This window comes from Microcaecilia unicolor, unplaced genomic scaffold (genome assembly GCF_901765095.1).
Source record: "Microcaecilia unicolor unplaced genomic scaffold, aMicUni1.1, whole genome shotgun sequence".
NCBI classification, from domain to species: Eukaryota; Metazoa; Chordata; class Amphibia; order Gymnophiona; family Siphonopidae; genus Microcaecilia; species Microcaecilia unicolor.
Genome location: NW_021963084.1, coordinates 149,079 through 175,692, shown reverse-complemented (window position 1 = coordinate 175,692; position 26,614 = coordinate 149,079). Strand labels below are relative to the sequence as shown.

Sequence of the window (26,614 nt, the reverse complement as noted above, 5' to 3'; positions counted from 1 at the left end):
GCAGGAAAGAGCCCCCTCTTTCCTGCCCAGCGCGCTGCTCTCCGTCCTCCTGTATGCTGCCTGACGGTCTCGGCGAGATTCAAAATGGCCACCGAGACTTCAATTCTCGGCGGCCATTTTGAATCTCACCGAGACCGTCAGGCAGCATACAGGAGGATGGAGAGCAGCGCGCTGGGCAGGAAAGAGGGGGCTCTTTCCTGCCCCGACGTCACTAGACCACCAGGGAAGATCACGTGACGTGAGTAGGGAGAAGTGGTGACAGGGCCGGGGGGAGGGCGATCCCGAACTCGGACAAGACGCACCGGAGCACCTAGGTTTTAGAGGAGGGAAAAAGGAAAATTTTTTTTTCCTATTTCCCTCCTCTAAAACCTAGGTGCGTCTTATGGTCCGGTGCGTCTTATAGTCCGAAAAATACGGTACATCCCATGACCTTCCCAGCGAAGAGAGAGACTTGGCATGGCTTTTTAACATACTAAACACAGCAGGTCTTAAACCTTACCGGCTGGCAACAATAGTTTAAGAGTATCTGTGGTAATATCTGTGACAGCTGGGTCCTCACTGCTGGTTTGGTACTCCAGACATCTGAAAAAATTCAGCAAACAGTCGATGAAGTACAATTAGCAAAAACTGTACCAGGCATACAATGCAGCCAAGAAATCATACTCTCTTGCAGGTAATTACAAAAATCAACATTTATATTTCACATTCTTGAAATAATGTAGATTTAGGCCCATAGACACAAAACGGAAGAACAGGCCCTTAGAGGGTAATTCTATAAACGGGTGCCTATTGGACGCCTAGTCCATAAAAGAAAGTAAGCGTCTACTTTCTCGCATAAGAATACTAGGATACCCAAATATATATGTAGGTGTTTTAAAAACTCTTACACTCGCTTTCAAAGCTTATAGTTCAGGTTACCCCCCCCCCCCCCCCCCCCCCATATCTCTCTAACCTCACTATTCCCTATTCCCTTGCACATCTCCTTCGCTCAATAAATGACCATCGACTATACCTTCCTAACCCCCACTCTGCTCACCTGGAATCCGCCCGACATTGGGCCTTCTTTACTACACCTTTCCTTTGGAATTCTAAGTCCCTTTCAATTCATGCAGAATTATCGTTTAAAAGATTCAGAACATTACTGAAAACACGGCTCTTTCAGCAAGCATTTAATCCCGCATAAAGTGCTATTGTTTTCCCACCCAGTTCCTGTAATATTCCCCCCTCACTCTTCCCTTCCCTCCATTAATGTTTGCAAGGCTAAATGATTGGGATCTTCGATCACTGTCCTATCCATGTTTGTAGTTCTTTTCTGTTTTTTTTTCCTTTGTTTTTAGAATTGTACACTGTTGTGATCTGCAAGGTAACTAATGGCAGTATAATAAACCCCCAAAAACTATAAACGGTCAGGCACAGAGCAGGTATAAATGCTCAGGCCTAGATTGGGGACTGTTGGTGGAGGTGTACTTTGTACTTATGAAGGTCTAGACCAAGCAGTTTTAGTACTGCTAAATATCTAATATCTAAGAATTAATATACAGACTATGAGAAGTGGAGATTTCTTTTTTTTCTGTAAATTACAATGATATTGAGCAGGCCAGGTGGAGCAAGTACCCCACCCTCCTCCCTACCTTCCTCTGACAGGCAAGTGAAATACAATGAGTCATTGCCATTCACTGTTTAAGATGAGCTGTTCAATTAGCCTTTGAGAGACTTTTAGGATGCAGATCAAAGCCAAGTTCCAGGTGACAAGGGGGCGGGGCTGACAGAGGAGAGAGACAGAAAATCCTGCAATTCAGGACAGGATAGGAGAATGGCATAATTGCAGTAGGGTCTATGGGAAAGGAATCCTGACTCCTTTGAAGTGAGATACAGATTGCTTTTATTTGAGGATGTGCTGACGATGTAACTTTTAAGGAAATGCAATATATATTTTTATGTGGGCAATTGTAAGAAACAAATGGCATATCCTGCATATCCAGAGCTGGGCCATGTGACTACTAAGTACACCCCCTTGCTTGAAGGAGAGAGGGGGGATGTCACACCTGGAGGAGGAGTGCTCTGCCTTGGGTGGCAACTGTGCTAGGTATGCCACTGGTCTATATACACTTGAGTTGCCTAACTCTCTTAAGCCAGTTCAATAAACTGAGAAAATTACATCTGAGGAAGTTGTTCCTTCTGGGGAAGTAACTTTGGTAGATGTCTGGAAGATTGTCCATAGTATGATGTGTACCTGAGAACCAGTTCTTTGTACTACAGCCTATATACCTGCCTGGTCTGGAAGACAAAGGGAGTCCATGAAAATCTTCCTCAGTCTATCTCAATAGTTTAAGGAATATGCGACTATCTCCACGGCTCCTCCCTTTTTTATGTTCCTCCACTGCCCTGCTTCTTATGTGCTACTCCTAACGTTCTATTATTTCTTATTTTTCATGTTCTTGGGTAAGAATAAAACTTTGGTAATGTGAGAAGCTTCTCTTGTATAGTTGTTTTTGGTACTTATCAAGCCGGAGGGTCTAAGAAATCAGTTGGGGAATTTGTATGGGAAGGGTATCAGGTTGCTGGTTCTGAGACCCAACACCAACAGGCCCAAACAGGACATACATATGTAACATACTATTCTATAAGTTATGTGCATAAGTATATGGCTCGCCCATTGCTCCACATGGACTCCACCCTGTAAATGCCCACCTCAAGGTGGGCATTTATAAGGTGTGGTTTGTGTGGAGCAATGGGTGAGGCATACAGTTAATGTTAAGCTTTTAAGTTTTGGACATTGTTGTCGTAGGATGTGGTAACAGAAGTTAGCGTATCTGCGTTTAAAAAAGGTTTGGACAAGTTCCTGGAGGAAAAGTCCTTAGTCTACTATTGAGATAGACATGGGGAAGCCACTGCTTGCCGTGGGATTTGGTAGCATGGAATGCTGCTACTGTTTGAGTTTCTGCCAGGTACTTGTGACCTGGATTGGCCACTGTTGGAAACAGGATATTGGCCTAGATGGACCATTGGTCTAACCCAGTATGGCTATTCTTATGTTCTTAAGTACAGGCTACCACAAATATGTGCATACTTACAGAATAGCAGATAGCCAGATTATTACCATTGACACACATATACACATATGTGTATAAATGAACACAATTTTTGCATTTACATGCATATTTGCTGTTTAAATCTACATAGCTCCTTATGGAATTACCCCCTTAATGACATATTAAATGGCTTAAAAAAAAAAAAATATCTATGATTGGAGTGGCCTAGTGGTTAGGGTGGTGGACTTTGGTTCTGAGGAACTGAGTTTGATTCCCACTTCAGGCACATGCAGCTCCTTGTGACTCTGGGCAAGTCACTTAACCCTCCATTGCCCCATGTAAGCTGCATTGAGCCTGCCATGAGTGGGAAAGTGTGGGGTACAAATGTAACAAAACAAAAAAAAAAATTTGATTAAAGTGCCCAGAGCCACAAGGAGTTGCAGTGAGAAGTGAACCCAGTTTCCCAGGATCAAAGTCTGCTGCACTAACCACTAGGCTACTCCTCCAGCTGTTCGACAATTCTAGAAGCTCAGTGTGAGACTTTTCATGCTATAAAGACTTCTGCAATTAAAGACAGTTTGTCTGTACATAGACAGTTATAGAAAATGAGGATAGAAGTAAAAATCTTCATATCTTAAATTTGCCAGTTTGTTCTTTGTTGTCACCTGAGATATCATTTAGACAATATCTCAAGGCAGTCAGTGATTCCAGAATCTGACAACAATCCGATTTTTTTCTTGTTGTTATTATTTGCCTAAAAATGTGGTTAAGGTAAATCAAGAGGAGGGTGAACGTGAACCTGATGTTTTGGGCTCAATTAAGTCCTTTAATGTGACATTTTTAGAAACATCTCAAGACAAGATATCAGAGTGCACCACTCTATTGGTTTCCTTTATTTCTGAAAAAGATAAAAATAATTTTTTATTTATTTATTGCATTTGTATCCCACGTTTTCCCACCTATTTGCGGGCTCAATGTGGCTTACATGATTATGTTAACATCAGGATATCAGATACAGTAAAATTGTGCATAGTTTAAGTAAGGGAGGGTAGAAGAAGGAAGGGAGTGATTAGGGTAGTTATAGAGGGTGGGCTTCCGTAACTGATTGGGTTGGTGAGGTATATTAGTGAGGCTGCCGGTTATCAGATCTCATTGTAGGCTTTGTTAAAGAAGTATGTCTTCAGAGATTTTAAGAAAAAAAGATTTCCTCTTTTGTGGTGCTAAGCTGTAAATTTTTCTGATGTGGCTTGTGCCATGTAGAAACGCAGAAAAGCTTTTTTTTTGCAGCTGAAACCACAGGTTCTTGCAGTGGGTGCGAGCTTTTTTTTGAAGTTCCCTTGTGCATGTTTAATTAAATTTCCTGATATTAGCTATGTTTTCTTTGATCCATCCCAGTTGGAAAGGTTATTGATTGACAGAGATGCTAGATAATTTTTCTCTGTTTGTTGGTAAGCTGGGAGGATTGTTACAATATAAATTTATAAAGAGTTTAAGGCAATATAAGTACCTATATTATGAGATATCAAAGAAAATAATTTCTATTATCGCTTGTTTTCCTTTTTCTCTCCATTCATGTGGACTTAGACATTTTCCCTCTTGCTACAATGATGTTGTATATCTGGTATTAAGTTAGGAGGACACTTTGCAGACCCACTCCATGCAAAAGCATTTCAAACATACACTTTAAAACTGTCAGTGCAAATAACTTAAAATTCGGCATATTTTTGTAGGTAAATTGATTTTGAGCATAGCCTCTGGGATTCTATATATGGCGCCTCAATTTCCACGTGAAAATCGAAACGTATTCTATAACAATGCATACAACATAGGTGGTCTTTTACTAAAGATTAGCTTGAGTTATCAGCAGCAGGGCCAATTTTATTCCTATGGGAGCTGCTGCAGATAAGCTAATCTTTAGTAAAAGATCCCCTTAATTGGTTAACTAGCTAATCAGCGCTGTTAATTGGATGTTAACAATGATCAGCACCAATTGGCATTAATTTGAGATTTATATGCACAACTCACTAGCGCTCTGATTCAGGGGCGTAGCCAGACTTCGGCAGGAGGGGGGTCCAGAGCCCGAGGTGAGGGGGCACATTTTAGCCCCCCCCAGGGCCACCGACCCCCCTGCCATTGCCGACCGCCGCCGCCACCACCACCAACAACTTTGACCCCCCCCCCCCCGCCGACGACCCTCTCGATCCCCCTCCCACTGCTAACCCTCCCCCATCGCCACCGTTGCCTACCTTTGCTGGCGGGGGATCCCAACCCCTGCCAGCCGAGGTCCTCTTCTTCCGGCGCAAGGCTTCGTTCTGTTTCTGGGTCTGACGTCCCAGACTCAGAAACAGAACGAAGGCTTGTGCCGGAAGAAGAGGACCTCAGCTGGAGGGGTTGGGGTCACCTGCCAGCAAAGGTAGGTGACGGAGGGTTGGCGGCGGGAGGGGGGGTCGAGAGGGTCGTCGGCTGGGGATCCAGGGCCAAATCTACAGGGGCCCAGGCCCCCCATGGCCCCAAGTAGCTACGCCACTGCTCCGGTTAACTAAGCCACACTAGAGGCAATCCCTGCACTGGTGCCAACATAGCCCATTGAAAATGAATGGGCTGAGTCGGCACTAGCGCGGCTTAGTATACAGAACCCCTAAGTGTATCCTATAAAGTGATGCGCCTAAATTCTAAGTTGCATAGTTGAAAAGGGGGGTGGGGCATAGGCATTTCTAAAATCTATGCACATTAATTACAGAATACACCTGATGTGCATCTAATTTAGGCAGTGGGTTTACACTAAGTAAAACGTGGCCTAAATGAACGCGACTGGAGAGCTGCTCAGCACATTTTATATACTGTGCAGAAATTTAAGCCTAGTCTATACAATCTAGGCATACTTTCCAGAATATGCCTAGGCGTATTATTTTTCCCTGTGGATTTTTCAGGCGTCATATATAGAATCTAGCCCAAGGTTCTTAACATTTACATTTACCATTTTCATTTGATTAGTGAAGTTTACTGCATGATCATTTTATAGCTGTATTATACTCTACTTGTGAACCCATCCACTTCTTTGTTATATTGATGTGGCTCTATGCTTGTATTCTCTATGATATTATTCCTTCTTTAAAAAAAATGAGTTTAAGAAAGATTAAAGTTAAAAAAGAACAAGAAAAAAGGGATTCTGTTATTTTGAAATGTGGCCCTTTGCCTTCTCATTTCAGGATATAGAGAAGTTCTTCAGTCTCATCTCATAAAGGCATCAGGGACAGATTCTTGTCCATTCTGGTAACCATCTTGATTGGCTCTGTTCTAAGCTTCTCTAGAACTATAACTTCGAGAAATGGGCATATCAGTCTAGAAAAGCTCTTACCAATGAGGGGTACAGACATATCACTTAATTCCTTTTCTTATACATTCTTTGCATTTTTTTTTGTTACATTTGTACCCCGCGCTTTCCCACTCATGGCAGGCTCAATGCAGCTTACCTGGGGCAATGGAGGGTTAAGTGACTTGGCCAGAGTCACAAGGAGCTGCCTGTGCCTGAAGTGGGAATTGAACTCAGTTCCGCAGGACCAAAGTCCACCATCCTAACCACTAGGCCACTCCTCCACTGTTGCTACTATTTGAGATTCTACATGGAATGTTGCTATTCCACTAGCAACATTCCATGTAGAAGTCGGCCTTTGCAGATCACCAATGTGGCCGCGCAGGCTTCTGCTTCTGTGAGTCTGACGTCCTGCACAAGGAGCTGCCTGTGCCTGAAGTGGGAATCAAACTCAGTTCCTCCTAAATGCTTCTAATTCTTCCCATTGCCTTCTTATATAAATTTAGTCACCAAAAGATAATCAGATATGATCAATTCCAGATCCCTGTCTCGTTTCATGCTCATTAATACTTCAGTACCCTCATGTACTGCTCTGCTGAGCTTCTGAATGATTTTTTAGTTATACCCACCTGGGCTGCTTCAGGCAGGCTACAGCCCGATAACCAATGTCCTTTCTATAAGTCACCCCAGGGTACCGGATAGCTGCTGCTCCTTTGTTGGCTTCCTCCAGAGCAGATGATAGATCGCTCTTAACAGCTGTTACTGCAAGAACCTTTCTTCCATTCGTCACCAATTTACCATCCTTCATTGCCGTCTTTCCATGAAAAACCAAAACACCTAATTCGTCAGCCTGAAAAATTCCTACAACATTCAGAAAATAGATTAGATAACTCTATGATTACAGAGTAAAGGTGATGCACCTTTTTCTTAATCTGTACCTTGTGGTGCTCATATTCAAAGCACTTAGACTTACAAAGTTACACAGGCCTGATATTCAGCACTATTTAACAGGCCAGGAACAGCTCCTGGCCAGTTAAATAGTGCTAAGACAGCTAATATTCAGCATGCGATAGCCTGTTATGTCCGCTGAATATTAGCGTTTAGCAGCTAATCGGCTATATTGCATAATATAGCCAGCTGTCTGCGAATATTCAAGTGCTGGCTGGCTAAGTTTTGAAGGCAATCGGACCGTCTAAATAGAAGTTCTATCTTTTGGGTCCTTTTACTAAGCTGCGGTAGCATTTTTAGCTCGCAGTAGAAATCAGCTGGTGGTAAACTCGAATATAAATGGGCATCTTGGCATTTACAGCCAGCTGATTTCTACCGCAAGCTTAAAATACTACCGCGATGTGCTAAACATCCCCTTTGCTTGCTATTAACTTAGCTGGCCAGGGCTGAATGTTCACATAGAGGGGCATTTTTGAAAGAAACGTCTGTTGGAATTTGGACGACTTTGTAGAACGTCCAAATTCGGAGCCAGGGAAAAGGTCACTTTTGAAAAAAGATGGACGTCCATCTTTGTGCTTGAAAATACCTTGGATGTCCATGGATTTGGACGTCTTTGATTTTCAGCCATTTTCAAAACCAAAGACATCCAAGTCTAAAACGTCCAAATTCAAGCCATTTGGACGTGGGAGGAGCCAGCATTTTTAGTACATTGAACCCCCTGACATGCCGGGAAAGCAATCGGGCACCCTAGGAGACACTGCAGTGGACTTCATAAACTGCTCCCAGGTACACAGCTCCCTTACCTTGCATGTTGAGCCCCCCAAAACCCAACACCCCCAACTGTACACCACTACCACAGCCCTTACGGCTGAAGGGAGGCACCTATATGTGGGTACAGAGGGTTTCTGGTGGGTTTTGGAGGGCCCACTGTTTCCTCCACAAATGTAACAGCTGGGGGAGGGGTGTTACCTGGGTCCACTTGTCTGAAGTGCACTGTACCTACTACTAAACTAGTCCAGGGACCTGCAAGCGCTGTCATGGATCTGAGGCTGGCAAGTAATAGTTTTAATCATGTTTTTTGAGGGTGGGAGGGGGCTAGTGACCATTGGAAGAGTAATGGTAGGTCATCCCCAATTCCCTCTAGTGGTCATCTGGTCATTTTGGCCACCTTTTTGTGCCTTATTCGTAATAAAAACAGGTCTGGGTGAAAACGTCCAAGTTTTAGTCCTGAACGTCTTTGCTTTTTTCCATTATAGCTGAAAGACGCCTGAGTCCTGCCTCGACCACGCCTCCTTGAGATTTGGACGTCCTTGCGACGGACTTCTGAGAAAGACGTCCAAAATCGGGTTTCGATTATACCGATTTGGACGTCTCTGTAAGATGGACGTCCAAGTGCCGATTTATGTCACTTTTTGGACGTCCATCTCTTTTGAAAATGAGCCTGATAGCCGGTTAAGTTAAAGTTGGCCAAAAAAATCACCGGAAATGGCCTGGTACTGAATATCCGGGTCAGCGTTAGCAGCGGCAGCTAACTGCGCTGCCTGCCACTGGCTGAATATCAGGGGGATAGTAACCTATGTAAACTTTGAAGTCTATGTGCTTTGAAAATGGGCCTCCATATGTTCTTAACTAAAAGATAAATTTTCAGCTGCCTTATATTGTGACTGCTCAGTGCTCACATTGATATCCTTGACAAAGTCAAAATGAAAAAAATACATCATTATACGCAGTGAGGCTGTTATAACATTTTTGAATATCAGATTCTATGCACTCATGTGCTGTGAGGAACTCATTCCATGTGGGCAATCCTAAATGATTCACAGTTGCATTTCCAACACGTACACGGGATAGACCACAGGTCCATCATGTTCAATATCTTGTTTCCAAGAGTGGCCAATCCAGGTCACAAGTACGTGGCAAGATCCCAAAAGAGTAAAATAGATTTTATGCTGCTTATCCCAGGAATAACAAGTGAATTTTCCCAAGTTCATTTCAATAATGGTTTAAGGACTTTTAGGAACTTTGTTTAAACCTTTTTAAACCCTGCTAAGCTAATTGCTTTTACCACATTCTCTGGCAACAAATTCCAGAGTTTAATTATATGTTGAATGTATTTTCTCTGATTTGTTTTAAATTTGCTACTTAGTATCTTATTTATTTATTTATTTATTGGTTTATCGTTTATTCATTTTACTATACTGTCTCAAATTGTGGTTACAAAGCAAAAACGGTTTACATATTAATATAAAAGTAGTAATAAAAAAATGTGGTTCTTGTATCCCACATTATCCAAAAAACAATTTCAGTTCAATGTGGCTTATATACATTACAAAAGTTGAAAGACAATGAGTGAGATTTGAAGATTACAAAGCAAGAAAACAGTTTTACAGCTAGTGCAGTATTGTGATTGTCAATGGCAATGCTGAAATTAATTAGTATCCTGAGATAAAAACTTTATGAACAGGAAAGCACACAATACTCAAGGTACAGTCGTAGCATGGAGCGGTACAAAGGCACGATAATATTCTCAATTTGTGCAGCTCTCTTTAAACAGCCTGAGCACTGACAGCAAGGGATAGTATTAGATTTGAGGCTCTCTTTTTATGATTCATGCACTACCAGAGTAAGGCGGCAAAGGAGAACTGGCAGGGTGCTTGTTGATTTGCTCTACAGTACCATGGCTAGGGAATATAAAGCCCTTTGTTTAAATAGCAGCAATAGTCTCCTACTTCTCTTCTCCCCTTTTACCAAGTAGGTAGCATTTAAAGCTCTGGCACCATATATCAGTACAGTCTTAAAGTTGCACTGGGTTGCAGGACGTCAGACTCACAGAAGCAGAAGCCTGCGCGGCCACATTGGTGGAATAGCAACATTCATGTAGAATCTCAAATAGTAGCAACAGTGGAGGAGTGGCCTAGTGGTTAGGGTGGTGGACTTTGGTCCTGAGGAACTGAGTTTGATTCCCACTTCAGGCACAGGCAGCTCCTTGTGACTCTGGGCAAGTCACTTAACCCTCCATTGCCCCAGGTACAAATAAGTACCTGTATATAATATGTAAGCCGCATTGAGCCTGCTATGAGTGGGAAAGCACAGGGTACAAATGTAACAAAAAAAATGATGTTGGTTATATTGTATGTTTTTGTTTTGATTTTATGATTATGTATGTTATGCTGTGAACCGCTTGGGTTTAAGCAGGGTATACCTTTTATAAATAATAATAATAATGCACAATGTGCCACAACACTGTTTTACCCCCTCTGCCCCCACTCCAGCCCTGACTACTATTCACAGAAAATACTTCATGCAAAAGTTTCCGGCTTGTGGAAAAAGTAATAGAGATCACTAAATTATATTAAATCATTCCTTCTCGTGTTAGTGTATGTATATAATCTCACATCCACATATATACATGGAAAAAGAGAAATTCTCAATACTACATAAATCACAATCAGGATTTCGATCCAACCACAGCACCGAAACAGTACTAATCACTCTCCTAACCAAATTCAAACAAGCAATTGCAGCTGGCGATAGTGTACTCCTCCTACAATTCGACATGTCCAGCGCGTTCGACATGGTTGACCACAAAATACTATTAAACACCCTAGAATACTTTGGAATTGGATCAAAGGCTTCTTTACCGCAAGAACAAACCAAGTGATATCAAATTCGAATACATCATCACCATGGAAACCAGACTGTGGAGTACCCCAAGGATCACCGCTTTCACCAACTCTTTTCAACCTAATGATGACACCCCTTGCCAAATCGCTGTCCAACCAAGGCCTGAATCCTTACATCTACGCAGACAATGTCACGATCTACATCCCGTTCAAACATGATCTAACAGAAATCACAAATGAAATCAAACAAAGCCTACAAATCATGAACTCATGGGCGGATGCATTTCAACTAAAACTCAACGCAGAAAAAACACATTGTCTCATCTTATCATCACAATATAACACGAACAAACCCACAGCTATAAACACCCCAGACTACACCCTCCCTGTTTCAAATAGCCTGAAAATTCTCGGAGTTACAATTGACCGAAATCTCACACTAGAAAGCCATGCGAAAAATACAGCAAAGAAAATGTTCCATTCAATGTGGAAACTCAAAACAGTAAAACCATTCTTCCCAAGGGAAATATTCCGCAGCCTGGTACAATCAATGGTGATAAGCCACCTAGATTACTGCAATTCCATCTATGCCGGATGCAAAGAACAAATCATAAAGCAACTCCAAACTGCCCAAAATACAGCAGCCAGACTCATATTTGGAAAAACGAAATATGAAAGCGCCAAACCCCTAAGAGAAAAACTACACTGGCTCCCACTTAAAGAACGTATTGTGTTCAAAATTTGCACCCTGTTTCATAAAATCATCCACGGTGAGGCCCTGTCCTACATGTCAGACCTTATAGATCTACCAACCAGGAACACAAAAAGGTCAGCACGCACGTTCCTGAATCTCCGCCACCCCAGCTGCAAGGGACTAAAATATAAATCGACATATGCATCCAGCTTCTCCTACATAAGCATGCAACTATGGAATGTACTACCAAATGTCATAAAAACAATGCACAACCTAACAAACTTCCGAAAATCACTAAAACCCAACTTGTTCAAAAAAGCTTACCACAGCGATCCATCCTAACTACCAGACAACAAAATTTACACCAGAACTGAACAAAACCGAACGCTCTATACTTGATTGCTTATATACTTTGAAGCATATTTTCAAAGCACTTAGCCTTCCAAAGTTCCATAGGTTTCTATGGAACTTTGGAAGGCTAAGTGCTTTGAAAATATGCCTCTTTGTCACCAATGACAAAACCTGTCGTTTCTTTCTCTATAACATCAGTAAAATCCGTCCCTTCATCTCTGAGCACTCTACCAGAACCCTTATCCACACTCTTATCACCTCTCGTCTTGATTATTGTAACCTACTTCTCACCGGGCCCCCTCTTAGCCACCTCTCTCCTCTTCAACCAATCCAAATCTCTGCTGCGCGACTCATTTTCTGCCAAAGTCGCTATGCCCACATTAGCCCTCTCCTTAAGTCACTTCACTGGCTCCCTATCTGTTTCCGTATTCAATTCAAACTTCTCCTATTGACCTATAAGTGCATTCACTCTGCCGCTCCCCAGTACCTCTCCACTCTTGTCTCCCCCTACGTCCCCTCTCGAGTACTCTGTTCTGTAGATAAATCTCTCTTATCTGTCCCTTTCTCCTCTACTGCTAATTCCAGACTCCGTTCCTTTTATCTCGCTGCACCTCACGCCTGGAATAGACTTCCCGAGCCTGTACGTCTAGCCCCGTCTTTGGCCGCTTTCAAATCAAAACTCAAAACCCACTGCTTTTGACTCCTAACTTACTTGCCCTGTCCCTTATCCTCACCTCTCTATTCCCTTACCCTTAATTGTTCTGTCTGTGTACTGTCTTATCTAGATTGTAAGCTCTTTAAGCAGGGACTGTCTTTGTGTATGGTGTACAGCGCTGCGTATGCCTTGTAGCGCTATAGAAATGATAAGTAGTATGTAATGAACTTTAACGCAATACCACTTTATTTCTCATTACGGCAATGAACTCTCCATACCTGACTGTTTAATCTACTATGTCACTTATGAACTTTAATGCAATACCACTTTGCATTTCTCATTCCAGAAATGGTGATCGCCATTATGGCATAATGTAAGCCACATTGAGCCTGCAAATAGGTGGGAAAATGTGAGATACAAATGCATCTGTTTTTGTGCTTAGCACCTATAGAAACCCACATTATATACATATGTACACAGGCTGCACTAAAGATCTCTGAATAATTAGAAACTGATGAGGTCTCTATGTACCATAGCTTGGAAGAACAAAGTTGGGCCAGCTGTTAGCTCAAAATACAAGTTATGTTATTTGCTACACTGTCTTTTCATTACCAGAACATCAAAGACATTTACATTTTTAAAAATTAAGTAATGTTGTGCACTGCCGTGCCGAAGACCAGGTTTTAATCGTTCCCGGCACCAGCTGACAGGGGGAGGGTGGAGTCCCATGGCATAGCAGTAACATATACCCCCGGATTCTATATAGCGTGCCTAGAGATCTGCGCTAAAATCCAAGCAGATTCTATAATACCGCACATAACTTAATTGGCATAACAATCTAATCAGCACTGATATCAGCACTTAACAAGCAATAATGAGCACCGATTCGCACAGATTAGAATTTATGCGCACAACTCGCTAAGCGTATTCTGTAATGCAGTAAGCCTAATTTCTAACATGTACACGTAAAAAGAGTTATGGGCGGGGAAATGGGTTTTTCATGAGTGTTCCAAAATTTACGCGCATAGTTCTAGAATATGGCCCAGTGCGCCTAAATCTACGTGCACGGATTTATGCCAGGTTTTCGTTGGTGTAAATGGATGCGCTTAGTTTTAGGGTCTGATATATCAACTAAGTGTATTCTATATACCGCGCCTAAATCTAGGCAATGGTTGTAGGGCACCCGGTCAAAAGAAACCAGACAAAAAAGTTCCAAACAAAAAAAGTTCCCGACATAAAAGTCCCTGACAAAATAGACCCCTGACAAAAGGGCCTGATGAAATAGATTTATTTTTGAATGGTACGAATTTGAAGGGTACAAAGAAGCGGAGGAGTCATAAATTACTGAGAAAGTCCACAGCTTGTCACTTGAAAGTCCTGGCACCTGCCTACGGCTTGACTTCACTATCCACACTTGGTATCTAGTGAGAATCATAAATCTGTTTTGTTGTGGGGTTTTTTTTTGTCAAGGTCTGTTTTGGTTTTAATCTGTTTTGTTGGGGGTTTTTTGTCGGTTTTTTTTTGGTATGATCTATTATTTCGGGGTGCCCGGTTGTAGAATACGCTTTGTCAGCACTGATTTCAGAGCCAATTATTTTAGGTGCCATATATAGAATCTCCCTCATAGTGGCAAGGCTTGGGGGGGGCAGACTGGGTCGCAGCGAAAGCAGTGATTTCTGGTCCCCAGATAAGGACTGTTACTCCAAGAGCTACAACATGAGACCAAAACCCCCCTATGGTGGCTTTGAATATAGGCTCAGTTTTGTCGCCTAGTAGACACCAGTTCCAAAATGAACAAGAATAATCTGCCGGGCCAAAAAAATAAATAAATAAAAAGTGCAAAGTTTACCAGTTATTTCCTGTCCTTTGACAAGGTCATCTGGATGCTTGTCATTCATCATTACCAAGGTGACAGCAGCTCTGTTCTCCAACCACACTGGCATAGAACTACAAAGCCTGCTCTCTAGTGTGGCCCAAATCACCTCATAAAGATCGCTTTTCAGGAGCGGAAGAATGACCTGCCAACAAGCATTATAGGAAGAAAGCAGAACAGGTGTTCAGTGGTCTACAGGGATAACAGGAATAAAACAATTTAGCATATGAATATCGACCTACTGTATTTTTTTTCAGATGCATGGCATTGCTACAGGTATTATAACAAAAGAGAGGGAACGAAGTACAAACTAAAGTCCAAACAAAAAAAACAGCACCACGGGCCTTTAAAAATGGAACACAGTTCTTTAATGAATGAGCCTTGACAAAAAGACCCGACACGGGCCATGTTTCGGTGACTAGCACCTGCGTTAGGGGTCACAGTGATGACGTGGAAAACTTGGGGAATAACTCGAATATATTCCTCTACAATATATTATTCCTTACCCCACGTCTCATATAGTAAAAGCTACAAAGCACCAAGGCACTTTCACTTTCTGTATCCAAATGGATGAGACGTGGGGTAAGGAATAATATATTGTAGAGGAATATATTCGAGTTATTCCCCAAGTTTTCCACGTCATCACTGTGACCCCTAACGCAGGTGCTAGTCACCGAAACACGGCCTGTGTCGGGTCTTTCTGTCAAGGCTCATTCATTAAAGAACTGTGTTCCATTTTTAAAGGCCCGTGGTGCTGTTTATTACTACAGGTATTACCATTTCATCATCACGCAGTTCATGAAATAAGCAAGATTTAGTGTGTGGGTTAGGAATAATTAATGAAAAGCAATCGACTTACTATTACAGGGTATCCAGGTGCACAACATACACACTTGAGACAGGCAGAAAAACTACAATTAGCATTTATAAACTACAAGAGAATTCGCAGATAGAGGAAGACAGGTGACAATATCTGGAAAAGCTAAGAGAAGCTGGTAGAGTGGTCAGGAAAGCAAAGATGCAAATGGAAGAAAAAAATAGTCAATAGTCACCTGACACGCTGGCTCTCCAAAACAGCATTTAAACTTCAATACTTTGGGTCCATCTTTGGTGAGCATTAATCCAGCATAGAGCACACCTGGGCAGAGAGAAGAAAGCCCATCAACAAACATCACTCCACACAGAACTCAAGAACTTCCTGGGAACACATTTCTATTTGTATTTATTACTTTATTTATTTTTTATTTATTTGTTATATTTGTATCCCACCTTTTCCCACTTATTAGTAGGCTCAAAGTGGCTTACATAGTTCTGGAGAGGTGGTTACAGACTCCGGTGCGAACCAATACAGTATAGGGGTACTATTACAGTGACGAAGTATCGGTAAATAGGTTGGGGTGATACAGACAAAATGTTAGGGTGTGATCATATGTCAGGGTTGAAAACTGTCCGTTTCCTGATTAAAATGCCATATTTCATCATTCGGTATTTATGTCACATACTGTGGGGTATGCCTTCTTGAACAGGTGGGTTTTTAGGTTTTTTTTTTCGGAATTCTAGATGATGATTCGTAGATTTCAGGCGTTTTGGTAGAGAATTCCAGAGCTCTGTGCATATGTAAGAGAAACGTGACGCGTATGTTGATTTATACTTCAAGCTTTTACAACTTTTTTTACAACTTTAAAGTGGACTAAGACATTTAGACATTTCTAAGGGGTATCTTGTCTCAGGGCAGTCTATCATGCGGCTCTCCCCTCAAGGGCCCTCAGAATATTTATCTTCTTCTCGTTATCTCCCTTCCTTCACTCTTTTCCAAAGAAGCACATTCTCTGACGTGGGAGGAGGGAGTTCCCTTCAAGGCCCAGGTGTAGTTTTTCTATTACAACAAACATGCATATATTGATACAGTGTGCTCCAAATAACTTAACTGGGGACTTGTAAAAAAAACTTTCTGCTTTGAGATAGTTTTTCTTTCCTGAGATCGTACTGCATGAGGTAGGCAGTCATCATACAGCTCCGTTATTTGTGTCTGTTATCCCCGTCACTGATGGTCAGTTCTTTTAGGTTGGTGGTTCCCTGAGTGTTGGGCAAATCTATTTCCACATACAGTACAGTATCAACTATCCAACCTCCGCTAATCTGACCATCTGGCATATTCGACAGAACCTCCCCCCGTGACATCATCGCGTTGCCGTTAAGAAGCGTGCAGCTTCTCTTCCTGTTTTCTGGATTCACACGATGCCAGGAAGCCATGTTTTTGAGCTGAGATCGTGCTTCTCTGCAAGGGAACCTGGGCTGGTACTCTTTTATGCACTCCTCATCTGAGTTAAGAAGCGTACGGCTTCTCTTCCTGTTTGTGATTTCAGCCCATGCTTCTACGCATTAATTTTTTGGATCGGGGACCCCGCTTTTGCAGCGAGGGAACTGTTTTTTTTTTTTATTTGAGAGCATGCTTTCATGCATTAATTTCTTTTTTTAGATCATGATTCTATGCAAGTGAACATAATTTTTGGATCTGGGACTCCGCTTGTGCAGCAAGGAAACCATTGAAGAAGTTTTAAGCTGAGACCTTGTTTTTATAACATTACAGCATGGCAGTAAGTTTTGGACCTGGGACCCCGCTTGTGTGGCGAGGGAACCATTGAAAATCTTTTAAAGCTGACATCTTGCTTTTATAACAGTACAGCATGGCAGCAATATTTATTTATTTAAGACATTTATATCCCACATTATCCCAAGGAATCTTGAGTTCAATGTGGCTGTGGCTTACATTGGATAATCAAAATAATTATGGAAGGAGTGTAACAGTATTGGTGTAATTGGTTAATTGTGGGTTGAAAAAATGATTAAGGATGGTAGTTTTAAGTACAATACCATGAAAGTAATCAAAAAGTTGGTCAAGAGTTGGATACATTAATTATAGATCAGCAATAGTAGGAATTAAACATATATCTGTTCCCTTCTCCACTACTGCCAACTCCAGACTTCGCGCCTTCTGTCTCGCTGCACCCTACGCCTGGAATAAACTTCCTGAGCCCCTACGTCTTGCCCCATCCTTGGCCACCTTTAAATCTAGACTGAAAGCCCACCTCTTTAACATTGCTTTTGACTCGTAACCACTTGTAACCACTCGCCTCCACCTACCCTCCTCTCCTCCTTCCTGTACACATTAATTGATTTGATTACTTTTTTTTTTTGTCTATTAGATTGTAAGCTCTTTGAGCAGGGACTGTCTTTCTTCTATGTTTGTGCAGCGCTGCGTATGCCTTGCAGCGCTATAGAAATGCTAAATAGTAGTAGTAGTAGTAATAATTGACAATCTGTTGTCAAGAATTTATTAAATAGGATTTCAAAGATTTGCGGAATATTAGATAATTATGTTGGTGTTTGATAGGTTTAGGTAATAAGTTCCACCATTTCGTGCCCAGATAAGTGAGGTCAATTGACAGAGTAGATTTATTATACACAACTTTTCTGCAGTTTAGGAAATGTAGTGTAAGATAATCTCTTGCTCCTGGGACTGCATTACGCAGGGGAAGTTCTATGAGTGGTCGCATGTAGCTTGGGGTTTTTCCATAAATTATAAGATGAATAAAAGCACATATCTTGAAGTTGACTCTAGCTTTTATAGGTAACCAATGAAGCTTAATTAGCAGAGGGGTTGCACTGTCAAAACGTGTTATATTACAAATAAGGTGAGCTGTTGTGTTTTGAACTGTTTGGAGAGTTTTGATTAACTGTACTTTACAACCGGCTTATGTTGCATTGCAGTAATCTAGTTGTGTTAGTACAAAGGGTTGTACCAGGAGTCTGAGGGTCTAGGTTGAGGAGTAGTTCCTTATGCATTTTAGCTTACAAAGAGTTTTGGAAGTTTTAGAAACAACCGAAGAGACTTGTGGTTCTAATTACTCCAAGTATTTTTAGTGTATTTTCCATTGGGTAGGTGGTTTGATCAATTGTGAAGCAGTTGTATAGGGTATGATCAAAAGGGTTTGCTATTACTAAGAACTTGGTTTTATCATGGTTGAGTTTTAGTCTAGAGTCAGATGCCCAAGACTCCACAAGGTTAAGATCCTCCTCCTCGCTATATGTGTGAGCACAGCCAGCCACCTCCTGGTATCTGTTATCTCTCACTTTCGCTTCCTCTCCTTCCCCATCTCCTCCCTACAGTCCTCTGGCCAGATCTGGCTTCTTTTCCTTTCCCTTCTTCTCCTTCTCCCCTTTCCCATAGTCCTCCAGCTGGATACGTGTCTGCTGTCTGTGTCTCTCCCTTTCCCTTCCTCCCTGCAGCCCTCCTTACTTTGATTCCGATTCACACAGGCAACGTTGAGCAGCATCGAGGGTCTTTCCTTTGGTGGGTCTGGTGGGAAATTGTATCACTGGTAACCAATGAAAACGTTGCAGAGGAGGGGGAGATATGATCTGACAAATGTGCTTTACGTATCATTTTGAAAGTCATATGTTGAACTGATTTTAGTCCATCCTTGCTTTACCCCACAGTATATGTGAACTTGTAGACTTTTGGCTTAGCTTCATAGTTCCCCCTGAAAAAGAACTAAATCTGTTTGCAATGACCTGATCCCACCTCTAGATGGGACCAGGAGGTTTTCTAGTGCATAATTCTAGAGTCACCCTGACACATGTTCTCTTACCTATGTATGACGAGCCCTCTTGCCTCATCCCATCAATAGCTTGTTGAAGAATAGTGCTGTGAATATTCTCTAATAGAGCTTTGGAAACCTGATGGAGGACATCAAAAGGGAAGGGTGTTCAAATAAAGTTTCTTGTTACTTTGGTAGCATTGATGTTTATTATTTAAAAAAAAAAAAAACCTGCACAGTTGGGTGCCCATTCATGTCAGCCCATTCTCTTTCCACTTGGCTAAGGTTCTGCCTGTGCAGCAGTACCAGAACTTTCAAAACTCTTCCAGAATAAAAGCAGTTCTAGCCTTCCACTAAGTCTGCAGCTTCCAGAACAGGAAATCTGTAATTACGGATTATGTTTAATAATCTCTCTATATAAAAGGCAACCCCAACGTTCTGAAGCCTCCACAGAAGTTGAGGCGCCCGAGATATCCGGTGTGCCCTGGAGTGTCTGCACCGCCCTCGCGTCAAAACGTCATGGCGTTGAGGGCGGAGCTATGACACTCGAGGGCAGAAACGGAAACGCCACAGGCATGGCCACGGAGGCGCAGCAAAAAAAAAAAACCCTCCCCACACACAGCGACGCGAACCCCGAACAAGGCAAGTAGCTCGGAGGGACGGAGGGAGGAGGCCCCTTGCTAGCGCCCGTTTCATTGCGCTCAGAAACGGGCATTTTTTCCTAGTAAACTAATGATTTATTTAACAGTACTACACCTGAGGTACTGGGCAATAAGCTCCCATGCTTGTTGTGTCTCCATCTGAACATCGCTCATGATCCTGGACAGGTGGCATGAGGGCAGCAGTGGTGCCATCACTGAAACATAAGCACTGCAAGGGAACACAGAGCATTAATATCAGTACTGGTAACATGACCAACCCTCTTCTTCCCCTTCCCAAGTAGACTTTTTAGCATGCTGTCATTCAGGCTTTCCCCCAGTCTGCACTCTGTAGCAAAGATCAAATAGCAGAATAATTGTCCTTCTTTCTCTCGTATAGCCAGGCTGGTTTTGCTTAGACTGGGGCAGAACCTCTAATGGGTTCTAAACCCCCTCACCCTGGTGGCCAGGGCTCCCTCCCTTGTAAACAGTTTGTTTTACCCACAATCTTCTACCTTTCTATACAATGCTATCCTTAAGGGAACATCCAGTCACCAACATCCTCCAGCAGGGTCCTACCTTGCTTGCTTCTCCCTTCAAAGCTTGTTGGGATGGCTGTCAGAAAGTTTGCTTCCTCCTAGCTCTACTTCCCCTTCTGCAATCACCTGCCTCTGTTCATGTTCCTGGAAGCAGAGTTTAGGGACCAAAGCCCCTTTGTCTCATGGGACTTGAAGTCCTTTTTTCCTAGCTCTTTTCATTTTAGCACATGGATTTTCAACTTAGTCCTCGGGACACACTCACCCAGTCAGGTTTTCTGGATATCTACAATAAATATGCCTGACATAAATCTGCATGCACTACCCCCATTGTATGCAAATCTATCTTAAGCATATTCATTGTGGATATGCTGAAAATTTTACTGGCTAAGTGTGTCCCAAGGACTGAGTTGAGAATCCCTGTTTTAGCAGATATGATCCTTTCCTTTGCTCTGGGGCAGATGCTCTCAATCCCGTCCTCAGGACACACCCAGCCAGTCAGGTTTTCAGGATATCTATTCCCTGCATATTCATTATGCATTTGCATACAATAGAAGTAATATATATATAAATTTATCTCATGCATATTCATTGTCGATTTCATCCTGCAAACCTGATTGGCTGAGTGAGTCCTGAGGACTACATTGAAAACTCCTGCTCTGGGGGATTATTCCCTCTTTGCTTTTCTCCAGGAAGGAATGTAAATTCTATCACACTATTCCAGTGGTTCCTAAGCCTGATCCTGGAAGCACCCCAGCCAGTTAGGATATCTACAATGAATATTCATGAGAAAAATTTGCATGTAGTGAAGGCAGTGCAATGTAAATCTCTCTCATGAATATTTATAAACCTGACTGGCTGGGGTGCCTCCAGAATCAGCTTTGGGAACCACGGCACTATTCATTGTGGATGTCCTGAAAACCAGATTGGCTGAACAAGCCCTACGGCTGGGCTAAGAACTGCTGCCCTAAATGGAAGAAGCAGGGGCGTAGCTACATGGGGCCACGGGGGCATGGGCCCCTACAGATTACGCCCTGGCTCCCTCTACATTTGACCCCTTGCCCTACGCCCCGCCGCCGCATCAGGTACCTTGTTTGTTGGCGTGGGGTCCCCAAACTGCGCCAGCCGAAGAGTCTTCTTCAGCGTTGGTCCACTCCGGCACCTTCGTTGTGTTATCATCTGTTTCCGACACCTTACATCCTGCACCATGCATTTAGCTCCGTGCAGGACGTAAGGCGTCAGAAACAGATGATCACACAACGAAGGCGCCGGAGTCAACCAGTGCTGAAGAAGACTCTTCAGCTGGCGGGGATTGGGGACCCTCACCAGCAAACAAGGTACCTGATGCGGTGGGGGGACAGGGGGCGGGTGGCGGGGGGGGTCCAAAGCGGCGGGAGAGGTGGCTAAACAGTCCCCCTACCTTGGGCTCTGGCCCCCCCTCCCGCCGAGGGCTGGCTACGCCCCTGGGAAGAAGCAGATCATAACAGAGATGTCAAGTTATCCAGTTCCAGGCAGGAGATTTTGGGACAGCCCTGGATTTCTGACCACCTCCATCCTGTTGCACTTATTTCAATGGGCAGGAACAGGCACTACAAATCCCACACTGCTTTGGAATGTAAGTTCAAAACCAGGACTGTCCCAAAATCTCCAGCCTGGAACTGGGTAGCTTGGCATCTCTGTCAAAAATATCACAACGAACCAGGGCAGAGGTTCTCAAACTGTGAGTTGGAACTCCAAATGGGATCACAAAATACACATTTGGGGTTATGACCTGGGTGGAGCTTCCATAGGTGCATCATTATTCTGCATCTTGGGGGAGGGGGAATCACACAGCTTTATTTTGCTACTATCATGGGGTCATAGCCACAAAAAGATTAATAAGTACTTACTAGAAAATATCAGTATAAAAACCTCACTAATGGAAGAAAGTCTCCCTCAGAAACTGGGTCACATGGGTACTCTGCACTGAATATTTCCAAGAAAATTACTTTTTGAGATGAGATTATAAGCCACACTTTTTAGTATACGTTTACTTTTTTTGTTATGTCAGGATGGGAAAATTATTTGTAATTACACAATATGGTTAAAATCTTCTTGCTTGATAAGTAATATTTATGCTGCTTGTTCATTTTTTTCAGACTTTATTTTTTATAGTTTCGAATTGTAACTTTATTTGTGAACCCATGTCGGGGAAAGAGTGGACTATAAAATCATATTGATATTGATACTCTATACTAGAACTGTGCTTCTCAACCCAGTCAGTCAGGTTCTCAAGAAATCCACAATGAATATGCATGAAAGAGATTTTGCATGCACTGCCTTCTCAGTATGCAAATCTCTCTCATGCATATTCATTGTGGATATCCTGAAAGCATGACTGGCTGGGTGTGCCCCAAGGACTGGGTTGAGAAGCACTGCAATAAAAAAATGACAGTTCCACCAGAATTGATATATGGCAAGAATAGCAAATACAGCAGGGGTTTCCAACCCAGCACACATACACAATCAGTCAAGATTTTCAGAATACACACAATGAATATGCATTGGATAGATTTGCATAGAATGGAGGCAGGACACACCAATCCACCTTATAAATCAATGATTCCCGAACTTGCCCTGGGGGAACTCCAGCCAGTCAGGTTGTTAGGACATCCACAATAAATATGCATGGCATAGATTTGCATATTAAGGAGGCAGTGTATGTAAATTGATCTCATTAATATTTATTGTGGGTATCTTGAAAACCAGACTGGATTGGTGTGTCCCAAGAAATGGACTGAGAATCCCTGGAATAGAGAGAATACAAGAACATAGGGGTTTCCCAAACCTGCCCTAGGAATCCTACAGTCAGTTGGGTTTTTAAGATATAGTAACATAGTAGCATAGTAGATGAAGGCAGAAAAAGACCTGCACGGTCCATCTAGTCTGCCCAACAATTTAAACTCATATGTGCTACATTATGTGTATACCTGACCTTGATTTGCATCTGCCATTTTCAGGGCACAGACCGCAGAAGTCTGCCCAGCACCAGACCCGCCTCCCAACCACTAGCCCCGCCTCCCCCCACCGGCTCTGCCACCCAATCTCGGCTAAGCTTCTGAGGATCCATTCCTTCCGAACAGGGTTCCTTTATGTTTATCCCACGCTTATTCGGAAATTTTTTGATTTGTCTGTCTTTAGATTGTTGATTCAAAACTGGACTATTGTAACTATTTATATTGGTTGCACAAATTTGGTGAAGTCTAAATTACAAGCACAAATGCAGCAGCAAGAGTTATTTTTGAAGTATTCCTTTGTTATTCCATTTGCATTGGTTACCATTGGAGGCAAGATTTCAATTTAGCTTTGACCTATCAAGCACTGTATGGACCGACTCCTGCTTATTTAGGTGTTCATCTTGTTTTTCTAAATGATTTTATTTCTAGATCTAACAGAAATCAATTTTTACTAAAATTTCCCTCATTTCGCCATGTAAAGGCAAAGAGGATTTTTCTCAATCTACTTTTGCCTATCAGGCTGCACAGTTTTGGAATTCTCTTCCTTCTTCTCTTTTAAGAATTTGTTGTTATCTTCAGTTTACAAAAGTTCTTAAGACATTTCACTTATTTGTGGTAATTGTGTATTTTTTGAAAATTATTGTATATGCCAGTGGTTCCCAAACCTGGTCCTGAAGGTACCTCAGCCAGTCAGGTTTTCAGGATATCCACAAGGAATATTAATGAGAGCTGTTTGTATGCACTGCCTCCACTGCATGCAAATCTCACTCATGAATATTCATGGTGGATATCCTGAAAACCTGACTTACTAGGGTGCCTCCAGGACCAGGTTTGGGAGCCACTGGAATATGCAGGAAATCGATTTATATACACTGGGTTCCAAGGTATGCAACATTATCCCATATATATATATGCATTATGGATAATCTGAAAACCCAACTGACTGTGGGGGTCCCTAGGGCAGGTTTGGGAAGTACTATAATAACCCAGCATCAGTGTCCATACGGCTCAGCTAAGAGACCGCTATTACTTACTGCAAGCTCCTCCCCTTCAAGGCGCTCTTCCACAAGGAAGATTTCTGCTGCACATCCAAGTTTCTTATCCTGCATTAAAAGTAATCTCCAGTTACCACATCACTACAATTTTCCATCTAGTGATAACAGTGTTATTTAAGCCAATGGTTCCCAAATTTGATACTGGAAGCACCCCAGTCAGTCAGGTTTTCAGGATACCCGCAATAAATATTCATGAGAGGGATTTGACATGTAGTCTGTTATGGATATTCATTGTGGATATCCTGAAAACCTGATTGGCTGGACTGCCTCCAGGAACGGGTTTAGGAATCGCTGTTTTAAGCTATATCTACTAGTTACTGCAAATATAAAGCTCTTTAAAATAGGAGTAGATTTCTTTTTTTTTTTCAGGGTTTATATTATCATGGGCTGTTGGCCCTGTGGTAACTAGGTGTTTAGCAGCTCTGAAAAAAATCATTGTGAAAACCTGGATTTCTGACAAAACCCACTGTGTTGCATTATGGGACTTGTAGCACTGATTACCATGGGTAAAACCAGGGGCTAAAATAACATACATAACACACTGCTTTGGTATGTAACTTCAAAATCAGGACTCACCAAAAACAGAGATGCCAAGTTACTCAGTTCTACGCTGGAGATCTTGGATCAGTTCTGAAATTCTGACCACCTTATCCTGATGCATTATGGGACTGGCAACACTAATATCAATGGGCAGGATCAGGCATTACAAAACCCACATTGCTTTGGGATGTAAGTTCAAAACTAGGGTTGTCCCAACATCTCCAGCCTGGAACTAGGTAACTGGGCATCTCTGCAAAAAGCCTCCCTCCTAGAGATGGGTAACGTGGCAGTTCTGTTTTTGGTTTTAAATATCAGAAGTGGGGGTGTTTAGTCTATTAAAATGAGAAGCACCCATAAATAAGTTTCTGGAAGCTTATACCTAGGGTTACCATATTATACCTTTTCAGAAATGAGAGTACCAGTTCCTCAAAGGCCTAGGTATTACGGACTTTTCACAGGGAAACTGAGGGGCAGCCATCTTTTGAAAGAAATGAGTGATGTCAGTTTGTTCCCCACATTCTATGAAAAAAAGGTGCAAGCAAAATAATGCTGAAGAACCTTTGGCATATAGCAGGAGCTTGCATTTTTTTTCATGTTAAAGCTTTAACCTTCCTTATGTTGTTGGAAAGTAAAACCTCGGGCAAAAGATGTGTTGTGTCAAACCTGCGCAAAGGAGGTGAGTTGCAAGTTTTTGGCATTTCTCTGCCCAGTATTTGATTACTCTTTAAATCTGGACCTAGGTGTAGCCAAACTTTAAAAAACTTAGGGGTGGAGTATAGTTATAATTCTGAAATGGGTCACAGATGTTGCAGCAAGTGGATCAGAGGAAGAAAAGCTATATTATGGACAGCAGTGCAGGAGAAGGGAACTTCATGAGATACACAGTAATAATGGAACCCAAGATATATTGTACACCATGTGCAGGCGGAGTTATTGAGAAAGGGAACAAGGGGATCTAGCCTCGTGGTTCAATGTCAGTAAAGTGTGTGGCAGTACATGGGAGCCAGGTTTAATTCTATGCTTCTGCTTCTTCAGCAGATTAGAGCTGGTTCTTGACAGTGATCATAGCCCCTGTTTGACAGAGCTCTACTCATTTGCAACAGCAATTTCTATTGATTCCAAATAACCACGGCCAATGGCTCTCAACTAGAGGATTGTCACTTCTGTGGCTGAATTTGATGGTAAGGGATTAATAATGATGGAAAAAGTTTTAGGAGTTGCACCAGAAAGCTCATGGCACTGTAGTCTCATAAGCCAGTTGCCCTAGAAGCCCAAAGATGCAAAAGAAAGCATGTTAGACAAACAGAGAAAGCTATGGTATGACTAAACAAGTGGAGGAAAGCATGCACAGCGAGTGGGGGGGTCATAGAATTCTTTTCATTTCCTCTGCTCTGTGTGTGTCTGTGTTTGCTCTGCATATATAGTGGTGGTAGGGTAGCTGAGGGTAATGTAGAAGTTTGAGAAAAGATAGTTGTAGAGGGAGAGGCAATTTGCAGGGTACTGTTGCAGGAAGTAATTTTTGGGAGCATGGGCAGATGCAAGGGGTAGTATTTGGAGGTAGTGGTATGGAAGGGGTCCAGAGAAGTGGAGAATTTGTGTCAGTTATATAAAGAAAAATTGTTAGCTGCTCATGATGAGAGAGCCATAACTTTGAAGGGAATGAGCTGTGAATATCATCTGTTACCTGTAACTACTGAAACTAAATGTACTATACAGGACCTTGAGACTAGACATGAAACCAGGCATAAGAGAGAAATGT

General features: G+C 42.3%; 1 protein-coding gene across 1 annotated transcript in view; it reads right to left on the bottom strand.

The window, feature by feature from the left end:
* Positions 1 to 26,614, bottom strand: part of LOC115458905 (trifunctional purine biosynthetic protein adenosine-3-like) — an 81,727-nt gene that overhangs the window by 33,165 nt on the left and 21,948 nt on the right. The window contains exons 5-11 of the mRNA XM_030188751.1: positions 24,295 to 24,363; positions 19,847 to 19,960; positions 19,142 to 19,229; positions 15,542 to 15,627; positions 14,466 to 14,634; positions 6,975 to 7,206; positions 500 to 582 (exon numbers count right to left, since the gene is read on the bottom strand). Coding sequence (XP_030044611.1) covers positions 500 to 582; positions 6,975 to 7,206; positions 14,466 to 14,634; positions 15,542 to 15,627; positions 19,142 to 19,229; positions 19,847 to 19,960; positions 24,295 to 24,363 — 841 coding nt within the window. The remainder of the gene's footprint in view (positions 1 to 499; positions 583 to 6,974; positions 7,207 to 14,465; positions 14,635 to 15,541; positions 15,628 to 19,141; positions 19,230 to 19,846; positions 19,961 to 24,294; positions 24,364 to 26,614) is intronic.